An 11342-nucleotide genomic window follows, 5' to 3' on the forward strand; every position below is an offset into this window, starting at 1 on the left:
TCCTACTCACAAGTCACAATCACACATTTGCTTCCCACTCCCACATTCCACTCTGCTTCTCACTCACGAATTTTTCAATGTGACCGTCACACGAAATGGTACACTACGTGTTTCTATATAAATGATAAGTTATGTGTGTTAAAAGATTAATAACTTAAAAATTAAAATTTTCCACCATTTACATAAAAACACGTGATATACTATTTGTATTCCCGTCACAACTAAAAATTTCTCTTCACTCACGCTCAGACAAGCCATTTTCTTTTGTCCCAATTTCCAGCTCACAATATTTAACCCAAACTCCCCCTTTAACTCCTTTCACGTCCGTCTCGTCCTTCTTCTCTGTCTCTCTCTGTCTCTCTCTCTCTCTTTCCCTTTTCCTTCATAGCCATGGCAGCAGACAATGCAGACCCATGTATAAAAATGCCACTCTAGCTCGCCGTAGATCCAAATTGTGAAGCTTTTCAATCGAATAAAGATAACCCATTTGATTAAATCCTCCAAGTTTCTCGACCCGCCATTGAAATGGGTGGTCTCAGAGAGTCGTGGTGCTTCTGCAAGGGAGTGAGCAAGTCTGAGAAGATGAAAGCCGCCATTTTCTCCGGCAAGGCTCCGGCCATGGCCAGAATTTCCGGTGCCGCAAATGGGATCTCTGGCACCGGATTTCTGATCCATCGTAGTCTACTATTGACCACCCACGTCAACCTTCCGTCTGTAGCGGCTGCCGAGAGCTCCGAGATCCGGCTGCAAAACGGTGTCGCCGCAACTCTCGTTCCCCAAAGGTAGTCAGTACTAGATTTGCTTAATTTGTTTTACTAATAAAGTTTGGATTTTTCTTGGTTATATGGGAATTAATTGAAGGTAAATAATGGGTTTAGTGTTTTCTATTGGTTTGTTTTTGGAAAAGTGGAAAACCAGCCCCATTAGGCCTCTGCAACGCATTAGGATAGTTTTATGTGCTTTAGTTGTAGTGGGTCCCAAATGGTAGAAATTGAATTTTTGAATAGTTTGATTACATGATGTTTCTACCCATTTTGTTAGCTTTCAATGGAGAATTGATTAGTTTTGTACTGAAAATTTGGTTGTACCCTTTGTTTGCATTGGTGAGATTTGAATTGGTCAAAAGTTGTAAAGTGAAAGAGGTTATAGGTGCTGCTAAGAAGTTGGATTGTTTTGTACGCACCTTCTGGTGGTTGTGCAGTTGTTGGATCTGATTAGATCATATTCATTCATTTCTATATAAACTACGGGTTAGGAGAAAAAGACTGTCAACTGCTAACCATTTTCCTTTTGACAAAACGATATTCTAATTTAAGTGAGAGATCTTAGATTCAATTGTCGCCAAAGGCGAATTTGAACTACATTATTGCTAGCCCATTGTGAGGCTGGCTCACTCCCCCCACCTCCTTTGTGTAGATAATGTCATTTGTTCAAAAAAAAAAAAAAATTTAAGACAGAGGGATTCGAACTTGAGTGCAACCTGATGGCACGCTGCCCTGGTCAACTACCCAAATCCCACGTCTGCGTTAGCTGGTAACCATTCAGATAAGTTAAATGTGGAAGTCTTTAATGTAGGGGATGGAGACTAGGGGTTAGTACTGATAATGCAGTGTGTAAAATGGAGGAGGATTCTCTACCCTCCTATTCCCATCCCCTTCCATCCCCTCCTCTCACACATTGCTTTTTGTCTTATTATCTCTATAAAAAAATCAATATAAGATGTTGACGTGGCTTAACCGTGACCGTTCAAATAGGAGGGCATGGAAGGGTAGAGAGATTAGGAGGGTAGAGAATCCTCCTCCGTGTTAAATAAACTAAAACTAGAGGTCATGATGGAGGGATGGCATGGCGGAGCTAAAAATGGCAATAATTTGTAGGCAATAAGAGATGCCAGTGACTAAAAAAATGGAAGGCATTGGCAATAATGATCATTGTCTCTGAAAAGGTTAAGAAATGAAATTGCTTTCTCAACTTCTCGGGAAGCTCTTCCCAAAATCTCCGGAACTTATCTGGCAAGTCCTCCCCCTGAGTCATGGAAATTTTGTTGTTTTACTTTCACGTTGGGTTCCTAAGGCTTCATTGTGCTACGCATTTATATATGTAGTTATCTTGTGGGTTGCCTCCTCTGGGAGTGATTAAGAAAAAGAAAGGTGATGGAAAATTGGAGTACATAGCATCATAATCGTGATGATTCGGTTTATCACATTATAATAGATTTAGTATTGCATAGAAATTCTGTTGGTTCTAATAGAAGTTCAGTTCTCTAGTTAAGGCGAATGGGGAAAAGAAATTTTGTAGCATTCTTCTCTTAAAGCATCAATACATCATGGTTTATGATAGCCTTTGCATATTTAGGCATTTCGAGTAGTGTTTCTCATTCTTTCATTGGATTGCAGATTTTTCATCACCAGCTCCATCTTAGATCTTACAATAGTAGGTTTGGATTCGGTAGATGGAGATTCAACTGCCCAAGGCCACCTCCACCACTTGCGGACCTGCTCTAAACCAAACCTGGATCTTGGCAGTGTAGTTTACCTTCTTGGCTACACAGAGAAGAAGGAATTGACAGTTGGTGAAGGTAAGGTGGTGATAGCGACGGACAATCTCATAAAATTGTCAACTGATGGAGTAACGTGGAGCCCTGGTTCAGCTGGATTTGACGCACAAGGGAATCTTGCATTTATGATATGTGATCCTATGAAACTAGCAACATCTCCAAACACCAAATCCTCATCAACTTCCTCATCGTCCTCGTCATCATGGAAGAAGGATCATCCGATGCAATTTGGTATCCCCATTCCAATCATTTGTGATTGGTTAAATCAGCATTGGGAAGGCAGCCTCGATGATCTTAACAAGCCTAAGCTACCACTCATTCGGTTGATGTCTTCTGGCCAGAAAAGTGAGCACTCTTGTGCTTCCTTCACGCAGCGGCGAGTTTTTAAGTCAACTGAAGGTGACAATGATGGAACACCATCTTCATCAAATACAATCTCAAAACCTGGGGACCAGCAAGGACCAAGCTGCTCTGCTGCCGCAAACACTGTTGATGAAGAGGCCCTAACAAGTGATCGTCATGCTGCACATGTACAAGGCATTCCTACTCCAGAAATCTATGAATCACCAAAGTTAACAGCTATTCCTCTTCGGAGAAAAGAAGGTTCCCCAGTTCAGCTTTTGGACATTAATTTTCCTCCAAGGGTTGCAAAACCAGCAGTTCAACCACAGTCAACCAAAAAGTTACCCCCAAATTCTGGGGAGAATTTTGTCAGGGAGCCTCCCGAGCAGATCCGATTAAGAGGACACAGAGTTGAAGATAGAGGACCAGCCAGTCCTGATGCAAATGCTGAAATTGCCTCGACGGGTTCATTTAATGGGGTCCAAAGTGAGGTTGAGTCTAGTTCATTCCCAGTAGATGTTTCAGATATGCAGAATGGGTATAGCAGTGAGGGAGAGACTATGTACTCCGCCGAAACTGCTGAGAGTCGAAATTATACTATTCCTGCAGATGGAAAGTTTCAAGAAGTGGGAAGGAGCCAGAGTTGTGTGAACTATAATAGATGGGGAGCCACCCAAAGTAACCCAGTGCAGCGCAGGGCATTGCTAGAAAAGCAGAGAAGCTTTATCCATGGAAGGAAGATGCATTCGCAAGCTGCAACTTCTCAGAGGAGCAATGACTACTACAGCCCAACTGTCTCCTCAATCATGAAGAAGCGCAACTCCGAGCAGCCTGTCAGACCCCGGCAAAGTGCCGTTCATTCCTCTCCGAAATGGAACTTCTGAGTTGATTCTTATCAAATTGTGAAACCCGAAAGTGATTAGCACGAAGAAAATATAGTGTTTTAAGTTAAACGTCCACTATGGTATAGTGTAACAAATTTGTAGTGACTGTGCAGAGAGACAGACATCAGGTGAATAAGAAAATTCAGCAAAGTTGTAATTTTGTTCCTAGTGACTTGTGTTACTGGTTACACATCATCTATAAAATTATTCTTTGAGGGTGAAAAACTCCCAATGGCAAGTAGATAGTCTTTTAGTTCTGGGAAATTTTAGCAGGTTAATCTGTCTCCATGTTAAATCCATGGTATATTGAATGGCACATTTTAATGATAACTGCCTGGTTAAAGAACAGATAGGGCAGCCGCTTTCGAGTTGCATATAACAATAAGGAAAAGTGTTGAAGTTGGCTGTGTTCTGCCATTTTTGGCCATGCGGTTGAGCTTGAGATTCGGATCACAAATTCAGAAAGGGAATTAACGAAGATGATCTCTATTACGAAATGAGCCTGGACCATGGCATATATAACTCAAAATAAACTGCATAGCGTTAACGATTTTATTCATAACATTAGCATTGATCAGATATTAGGGTTCCTGCGATAGGACAACGCTCCAAAGAAAAACTACAAAAAATCTCTTGTTGAGAGCCTCAATAGGATTCAAGTGCAGGCTTCACTAGACTAAGTGATGTCAAGTTTATCCTATTGATACGACATGGTCTCAAGCTTGGCTGGTTTCCCTCAACTTGAGACCGCATCTTATCAATAGGATTCGAGTGAAGGCTTCACTATATTCATCTGAGGAAGCAGCAGAGAGACGGATTCAGTTGAGGGGAACCAGCCAAGCTTCTCTAGGAGTATGTCAATCAGGTCACCTGCTAAGTAAGAAACACCTCCCACCCCAATCACGATGGTGATATAGTAGAGTAAAGTTTTCATGTACTTTGGTGGCCTCTGGATGTAAGCCTTTCCAATTGCGAGAACCATGATGCACAGAAAAGAAGTTACTGCAACTGCTGCAATCTTTAGGTCCCTGTTGTTGCTCTGGAGGAACGAGAAGCTATAAACCACAGGAGGTATTAACCCGAAAACAATGAATGATAATATAACAATAGAGGCATGAAGAGGGAAATTCTCTCTTTTCCCTAGTACTTTCTGGTATCTTTCCACTTCTTCATCTGTTTCACCGGAGGGCACTTTTGAATGATCATCTTTCAGTTCCCAGAGCTGCAGGTTGTAGGTCATAAAACATTAACAAACAAACATTGTCAAAATAATAATTATGATGGGGTGAAGAGCGAATGAATTTGAAAGAGCTGCTATGGAAGTTCTGAGTTTTTCGACGGTAAAATCACTCACGTTGTGACCAATGATGAAAAGTCCGCCAAGTAAGTTTGCCAATGCCAAAGCTAAAATGTTCACTGCAAAAAGAAGATGGTTACAAACCTAAACATGATGATGATCAAGGCGCGCAAGTGAAAAACTAAATTTATTAGTTTCAACTACCGGAATGAAAATGTAATAGACATAAAAACTAAATGCAATGAGCTCGTATATAAAGAATCTCAGGCAGTTTAAAATTAAATCAACTAAAATAGAAGCAACTTACGTGTGGCAGTATCAGCACTGGCTGCAGAAGTCACGATGCCTAAGCTTGTAATTGCTTCAGTTAAACCACCGTATACAATGCTTTTGAAGATTTCTAACGTTGTGGTATCACCTGTTTCGGGGGGTATGATTGTTGGTTCTGGACTAATAACGACTACCGTGCTCTCAGGAAGCTCTGATGTAGTTGGCCCTGCATCAACACAGTATCGCATCATTCTAGATTATAATGTATTAAAGAACTTCTGTTTCAGTCTTCAAATACATGTAAATTTGCATTAGAAGGTTTTGCATTGCTATAATGCTCGATACTTCACTTTCTTAAAATGATTCCATGTTTATAGTTTCTCATGTATGACTGTGTCTTACACATACCTGCATCACTTTCTTGAATTTGCACGGGCTCTCGTGAAATGGCTACCACATCTATTTGTGATGCTGGGGGCTTCGTGGTCACAAGTACACCAACTCCTACTGGCAGAACAGGCACTGAAGGTTTTTTATCAAGTACTGTTCCATTTGACTCATGTGATGGAACTGACTCCTCAACTTCAACACCGCTCTCAAAATTATTTCCAGAAGGTTTAGCTCCAACACTAGCTTCAACAGACTCACCAGTCACTATAGGTTTATCTATTGAGGCAGTATCACCAACTCCAATTGGCTGAGCGGGCATTGCTGGACTTTTATCATATTGCGTTTCATCCAAGCCCTCGACTCCAACGCTGCCCTGAATATTATCTCGTGAGGGTTCAACTATTGCAGTAGCTCCAACGGGCTCTTCAGGCGCTGGACCTTTACTTACTGGTGCAGTTTGACTATTCTGATCTTGTAGTGTTCCAGCCGAGTCATGCGATGGAACTGGAATCAACTCTCCAACTTCAACACCTTTTCCAATATTGGTTTCTGCATCAGCAAATCAAGTAAGAGGTTCCGCTACTTGATAAGCAAAATCTTGAATACCGCTGAATTATACTTCAATGGCAGCTCGTTAAGGTTTATTAACAAAACAGTAGAAAAGTTTACCCTGTTTCGTATGATCGTCCTCATCCTTATGTTTCAATTTAGGAAAGAACCAGCTGCCTGTTTACATTGAAAGAATGGTTAAACTATCAGCCAAGAATTCAAAACAGAAAATGTCACACCGCAAATGCCTAATTGGTAAACGGAAACATTACAAGAGGAAAGATTCAGGTTCTGGAAGTTTAATAGCAATACGATGATCTAAATATATTACAATTTATTTTTTATATACCCTCACATCAAAAGGTAAAAATTCTTCTTTCATTTACTGGCAATAGTTAGGCAATTGAATTCCTTGTTCTAAATTCCGCCAAATCTGTTCCAGCATCAAATGCATTAAACAGAAAAGTTGTTACTAGAGTAAGGATGCAAAACTACCTGCAGGAATGAGGAAACTGAAACACGAAGTGCATCGAATTGGATCAACTAGTGGAGGAGGTGGCGCAGCAGGAGGTAGTGTACTTTCCGGTTCTCTACCGCGAATGATAACCTTTGTGATGCAAGAGTTGCAATTAGGACAGTAGAAATCATGCGCTGCCGGCTTCTGATATACCCTTTCAAGATACAATTCAGACGCTTCTTGTTCACTGATTTCTCTCAGCTTAACTCCCCCATGTTCAGTTGTCCCATTGTTTCCAGAAGCATCACGTCCATTCTGCTCAACTGACTGCTTGGAAGATGAAGTACCAGAACCATTCAACTCTTCTTCAACCTTCGCATCACCGACATCTTGACGGTTGGTAATACTAACAGCACTCTCATCAAAGACCACTTTGACATCCAGTATTTCATCTCCAGGGTTTTTCCTGAAAGAAAAATCGACATGTCCGCCACTGAATCCAGAGATCTCATATGGGGATTCAGTACCTGAAACCATGGAGAGGTCTCATCACAAAACCATTGAGCTTGGCCAAACACAATCATGCAAACATAATACCCTATTTAGCATGGATTTCCATGTCCACCAACCAAGTCCCAGTTGAAATTTACTGTTAGTAAATTGATTAGTCAATTAACTGGAACCCATTTGATTCTTCCTAGCTAAAAAACAGTTAAAAAGAAGGGGTAAAGCAACAACAAACAACTAGTAATTACTACTGAAACTGCAGAAAAACAAACCAAAACTTTCATTGTGAAATAACTAAATGCAGTTCTTGATACACAAACTAATGAACAATCAACTAACCAGATCTGGTTTCAATTCAAAAAGCTGAGAAAAATCAAACAAACAGCTGAAATCACAAAACCCAGTAGCAAAAATAAAATAAAATAATACCAAGAAGTGTTTTTTTTTTTTTGTCAGACAATACATTTTGTTATATTAGATATAAGATTAGCTACGACGAGATTCAAACTCTACGCCATCACGTAAGGCTCAACTCTTTTGTGGTAAAGGGCCACTTGCAAGAAGTGTCTTTTTTTATTACTTTACCTCCATTTTTGTGAGAAATGGGAGTGTCATTGCTTGGGGTTTCCTTGACTTCCTCTGCCTCCTCAGCTTCGCCAGAAGCTAATGAACTCTCAGAGGAAGAAAAGATAAAGTCACCCTGGGAGACAGTGGTGGCGAGGTTTGCTGTGTTGCTGTGCTGGTGTGGCAGCTTTCTTCTCAGAGCCGTGCCTGCTGCTGCTGCTGCTTCTTCTTCTTCTGTCTCCTCCCACTGATTCATTGCCTCCATTTTTTCCACCAATTGCCTTGCTCTGAAGGAAAGCTCTTGAGACTAAGTGTGAACAGTATTATATAGTGGTTGTGGAAATTTAGAAGAGATTTTTCAATGTAACTGGAACACAGTATGGTATATCACGTGTCATTAAATGATGGAAAATGTATATTAAAAAGTTAATAACTTAAAAAATACAATTTTTTACTACTTATATAAAAACATATATGTATCATTCGTATTTCGATCACAATGAAAAATTTAGCGAAATCTAAAGAGAAGGAGAACACATTTTCCACGTGACGTGACGCGGTTGATGATTCATTTTATTTAAGGATTGTCAGTACTTGAGTACCTATTTGTTTTCATTTATTATTATAATGAGGGAGGTACAGTAAGAAAATTATTACAATGATATAGGGACGAGGAGTCCGAACTCGGTGTGCATGAGCGTATCCCAAAATGTTACACAAATATCCTAATAAATAGGATTTTGGGATATTTGTGTAACATTTTATGTGATAAGTGATGATTCAATGAGATAGATTCATTATTGAAGTAATGTGGCATATCATACATTATTGGGGTTCAAATATGTGGTTTTCAAATCATTTTTTTAATAATTTAAAGAAATAGGTGAATATTAACTGTCATATCATGTGATCAATAAAATATAATTTAAGTATATAATCTTTATATAATCAGAATATACATAGGGTAATGTTATCCATATACCCATTTTTACTTATCACATACACTTCTCAAATTTTTGTCGTTCGAACGAATGAATAGAAAAAAATCAATGACTAAAATTTAACAAAAATGTATGAGAGATAAAATGAGAGCATGAATATCACTGTCATATATATTATCACCTGTAAAATGTGAAGTTTTGACATTTTAGGTTAGTTATGTTGTAATGTGCTAGAATTCAAATCTTCACATGAAAACAAAAGTAAGTCTGTATTTAACAATGACATGATTATATCCAAGTTAGGTGATTGAATAAAAAATTTGTCATGCTTTTTAAGTGTTGAATTAAAGTTTTGTATGTTCTTGACCAAAAAATTAAAAGATATTTTTTAGCTGTATATTATTCATAAAGAGAGGTGAAATCGGGTAAGGATCCTCGACGGATCTTTTTCTAAGGATCTCGTGATTTCACTTAGTCATTGTATATTGTGCAGTCAGAAATAATTTCAAATTTTAAAATTTAAAATTAAATATGAATAGTACCCAACGAAAACTGACCGCACGATATATGATGAACGGATAAGATCATGGAATCCCTAGTATAAAGATAATTGCTCTTAACCGCTTGGAGTCTTGAAATACAAATGAAGTCTTTGTAAATCAATTATGCTGATCAACTACTAAGTTAATATGATAATTTAGTTGTATATTTACATCGCTCTTATGGTGTAAGTCTTTCTCCTAGACATAAAAGGGGAAGTTTAAAAACAACAATGTAATTTCATACCAAATGCAAAATGTTCAAGTTAAAAGCCAACTTAAGGTCTTCACAATAGTCCAAGTAAGTGATACTTAATCAAGCAACTTAAGTTTGATACTTAGAATACTTTTTTTTTTTTTAACAAACGAATTATCTACATTATGGGAAAGTGGACTAAACCTCACAATGAGCTAGCAATATTGTTGTTCAAATTCACCTTTAACGGTAATCAAACCTAAAACCTTTGATTTCAATACATGTGAGAGTCATACTTTAAACCCTCATAGTTTATAAGTATCAAGCTCATGAGTTTAATATACAAGTTATAAGAATGTAATTCTTATATGAGCTCATCATATCACACCCAATTTTTCTGACATAAAAGCCCAACAGAAGAAAAATCCACCCAATTTGACCCATGTGCTTTTTTTTTTTTTTTTTAATATGGTAAGGACAATATCCTTGGTGATCCCTAGGGTAGGGACAACAGTTTAATGTTTGTGTACCACAATATGAATGTCATCTCTCCTTATTTCCCACCTCACGAAATTAATCCATTTTTGACCACACACAAAAAAAAAAAAAAAAAAGAATAAAAAAAAAAGAAATAAAAAACTTATCCAGCTAACAGTCAGACTAATATTATACTCATTTTAGTATGTGCTTCTGGATCTTCACAGAATTTTCAGTTTGGGGGTGGGATTTATGGAATCCATGTCTCTAGATATGAACATATGAAGTCAATTTCATCATTCACATTATTTCTCATCATCCTACATGTGAAACCTCAGAATTTTTAAGCGCTTCAAAAGTGATTAGTTCAGATTTTCATGATTATTATTATTATTGAAGAGTCATAAGATGAAAGTAAATTAAATTACAAGTTGGTAGCATTTTTTGAAATTTTTTAGATGTAGATGCATTTAAGGTTTAGAGTTGGATCAGTGAGTCGAAAACACATGGTAGACATTGAGTGGCTAAGTCTGCCACGTGGTGATCTAGCCAGCATCCCAGAGCAAAGACATTGGTCATGTTATTAATGTGTGGAAAGTGATTAGATGAGAAAGTAATGTTACGCTTATCATATTTATCATACCATGTTTGTACAAACTCTCTAATAAATGTACGACCCACTAATATAAGTGAGTCTCACTTTTATTAGAGAGCTTGTATAAATGTAGTATAAAAAAATACGTTAAAAATAGCATTTTTGTAGACGAGGTAACCTAATTGCTACATAAAAATAGCATTTTAAACTATAAGCGGAAGGGAGAAGGTAAAATAGATAATTATGAAATTGTATGTGGCTTCGGGTTTCTCAATACATGTCACACATATTGCCTGCAGCGATGATCAGTTGTTTTTTGAATTGGATATTTTGTATGCGTGCAATGTCTCTTGTGTGCAACTAATTTTAATTGGTCGATCGGGCATGGTCATGATTTGAGGCTTTTACTCAAATGTTAGATGATATTTTTGTTTTTTAAATAAAACGGGGCAATCCCTAAGGGGGAACAATGTCGCAATTGTTGTTCCCTTCCTACTGCATAATTTTCTATGCAGGCGTGACAATGGTAACAATTAAATTTATTTTGTTATTCTCGGACCTCTAATATATTTGTTTATTTGACTTCCAAGTTAAATAAAATCGTATTTTCGATTTATTTTGGTCTATTAAAGTATTTATCATTTCGTAAGGTTTTAAATAAATTATTTTTAAACTCATTTCAATTAGTTATTTATTTACTATTCTTTATTTATAAGTAGGAGTTTTTTTAGATTCGATTTTCGTCAAAGATAAATTTGAACCATATTATTATTAATT

At 37.7% G+C, this 11342-nt stretch overlaps 2 protein-coding genes across 2 annotated transcripts; one reads left to right on the forward strand and one right to left on the reverse strand.

Annotated features, from left to right (window-relative positions):
• The first annotated feature begins 314 nt into the window (after positions 1-314).
• Positions 315-4008, forward strand: LOC103961153. The gene is made up of 2 exons (XM_048566849.1): positions 315-782; positions 2397-4008. Exons 1-2 carry the CDS (start codon positions 526-528, stop codon positions 3781-3783), a joined length of 1644 nt encoding a protein of 547 aa, XP_048422806.1. The 5' UTR covers positions 315-525; the 3' UTR covers positions 3784-4008.
• A 294-nt stretch (positions 4009-4302) lies between these two features.
• On the reverse strand, positions 4303-8130 carry LOC103961126 (membrane protein of ER body-like protein). The gene is made up of 7 exons (XM_009373652.3): positions 7839-8130; positions 6785-7273; positions 6410-6466; positions 5759-6289; positions 5388-5576; positions 5138-5199; positions 4303-5005 (listed from the first exon to the last, which is right to left on the reverse strand). The coding sequence occupies exons 1-7, from the start codon at positions 8080-8082 to the stop codon at positions 4541-4543; spliced, it is 2037 nt and encodes a 678-aa protein (XP_009371927.3). The 5' UTR covers positions 8083-8130; the 3' UTR covers positions 4303-4540.
• Positions 8131-11342: the final 3212 nt, after the last annotated feature.

This window comes from the organism of the source record quoted next, unplaced genomic scaffold (genome assembly GCF_019419815.1).
Source record: "Pyrus x bretschneideri cultivar Hongxiangsu unplaced genomic scaffold, Pyrus_bretschneideri_v1 Contig10, whole genome shotgun sequence".
Taxonomy (NCBI): Eukaryota; Viridiplantae; Streptophyta; class Magnoliopsida; order Rosales; family Rosaceae; genus Pyrus; species Pyrus x bretschneideri.

What these genes read in the sequence shown, in the direction of transcription:
- LOC103961153 (XM_048566849.1), top strand. Translation starts at nt 526, where the DNA reads ATGGGTGGTCTCAGAGAGTCGTGGTGCTTCTGCAAGGGAGTGAGCAAG. An exon ending in GCAACTCTCGTTCCCCAAAG is followed by an intron (nt 783 to 2,396) that starts GTAGTCAGTACT and finishes ATTGGATTGCAG; the next exon opens with ATTTTTCATCACCAGCTCCA.
- LOC103961126 (XM_009373652.3), bottom strand. Translation starts at nt 8,082, where the DNA reads ATGGAGGCAATGAATCAGTGGGAGGAGACAGAAGAAGAAGAAGCAGCA. An exon ending in CATTTCTCACAAAAATGGAG is followed by an intron (nt 7,274 to 7,838) that starts GTAAAGTAATAA and finishes CCATGGTTTCAG; the next exon opens with GTACTGAATCCCCATATGAG. An exon ending in TTTTCATCATTGGTCACAAC is followed by an intron (nt 5,006 to 5,137) that starts GTGAGTGATTTT and finishes TACAACCTGCAG; the next exon opens with CTCTGGGAACTGAAAGATGA.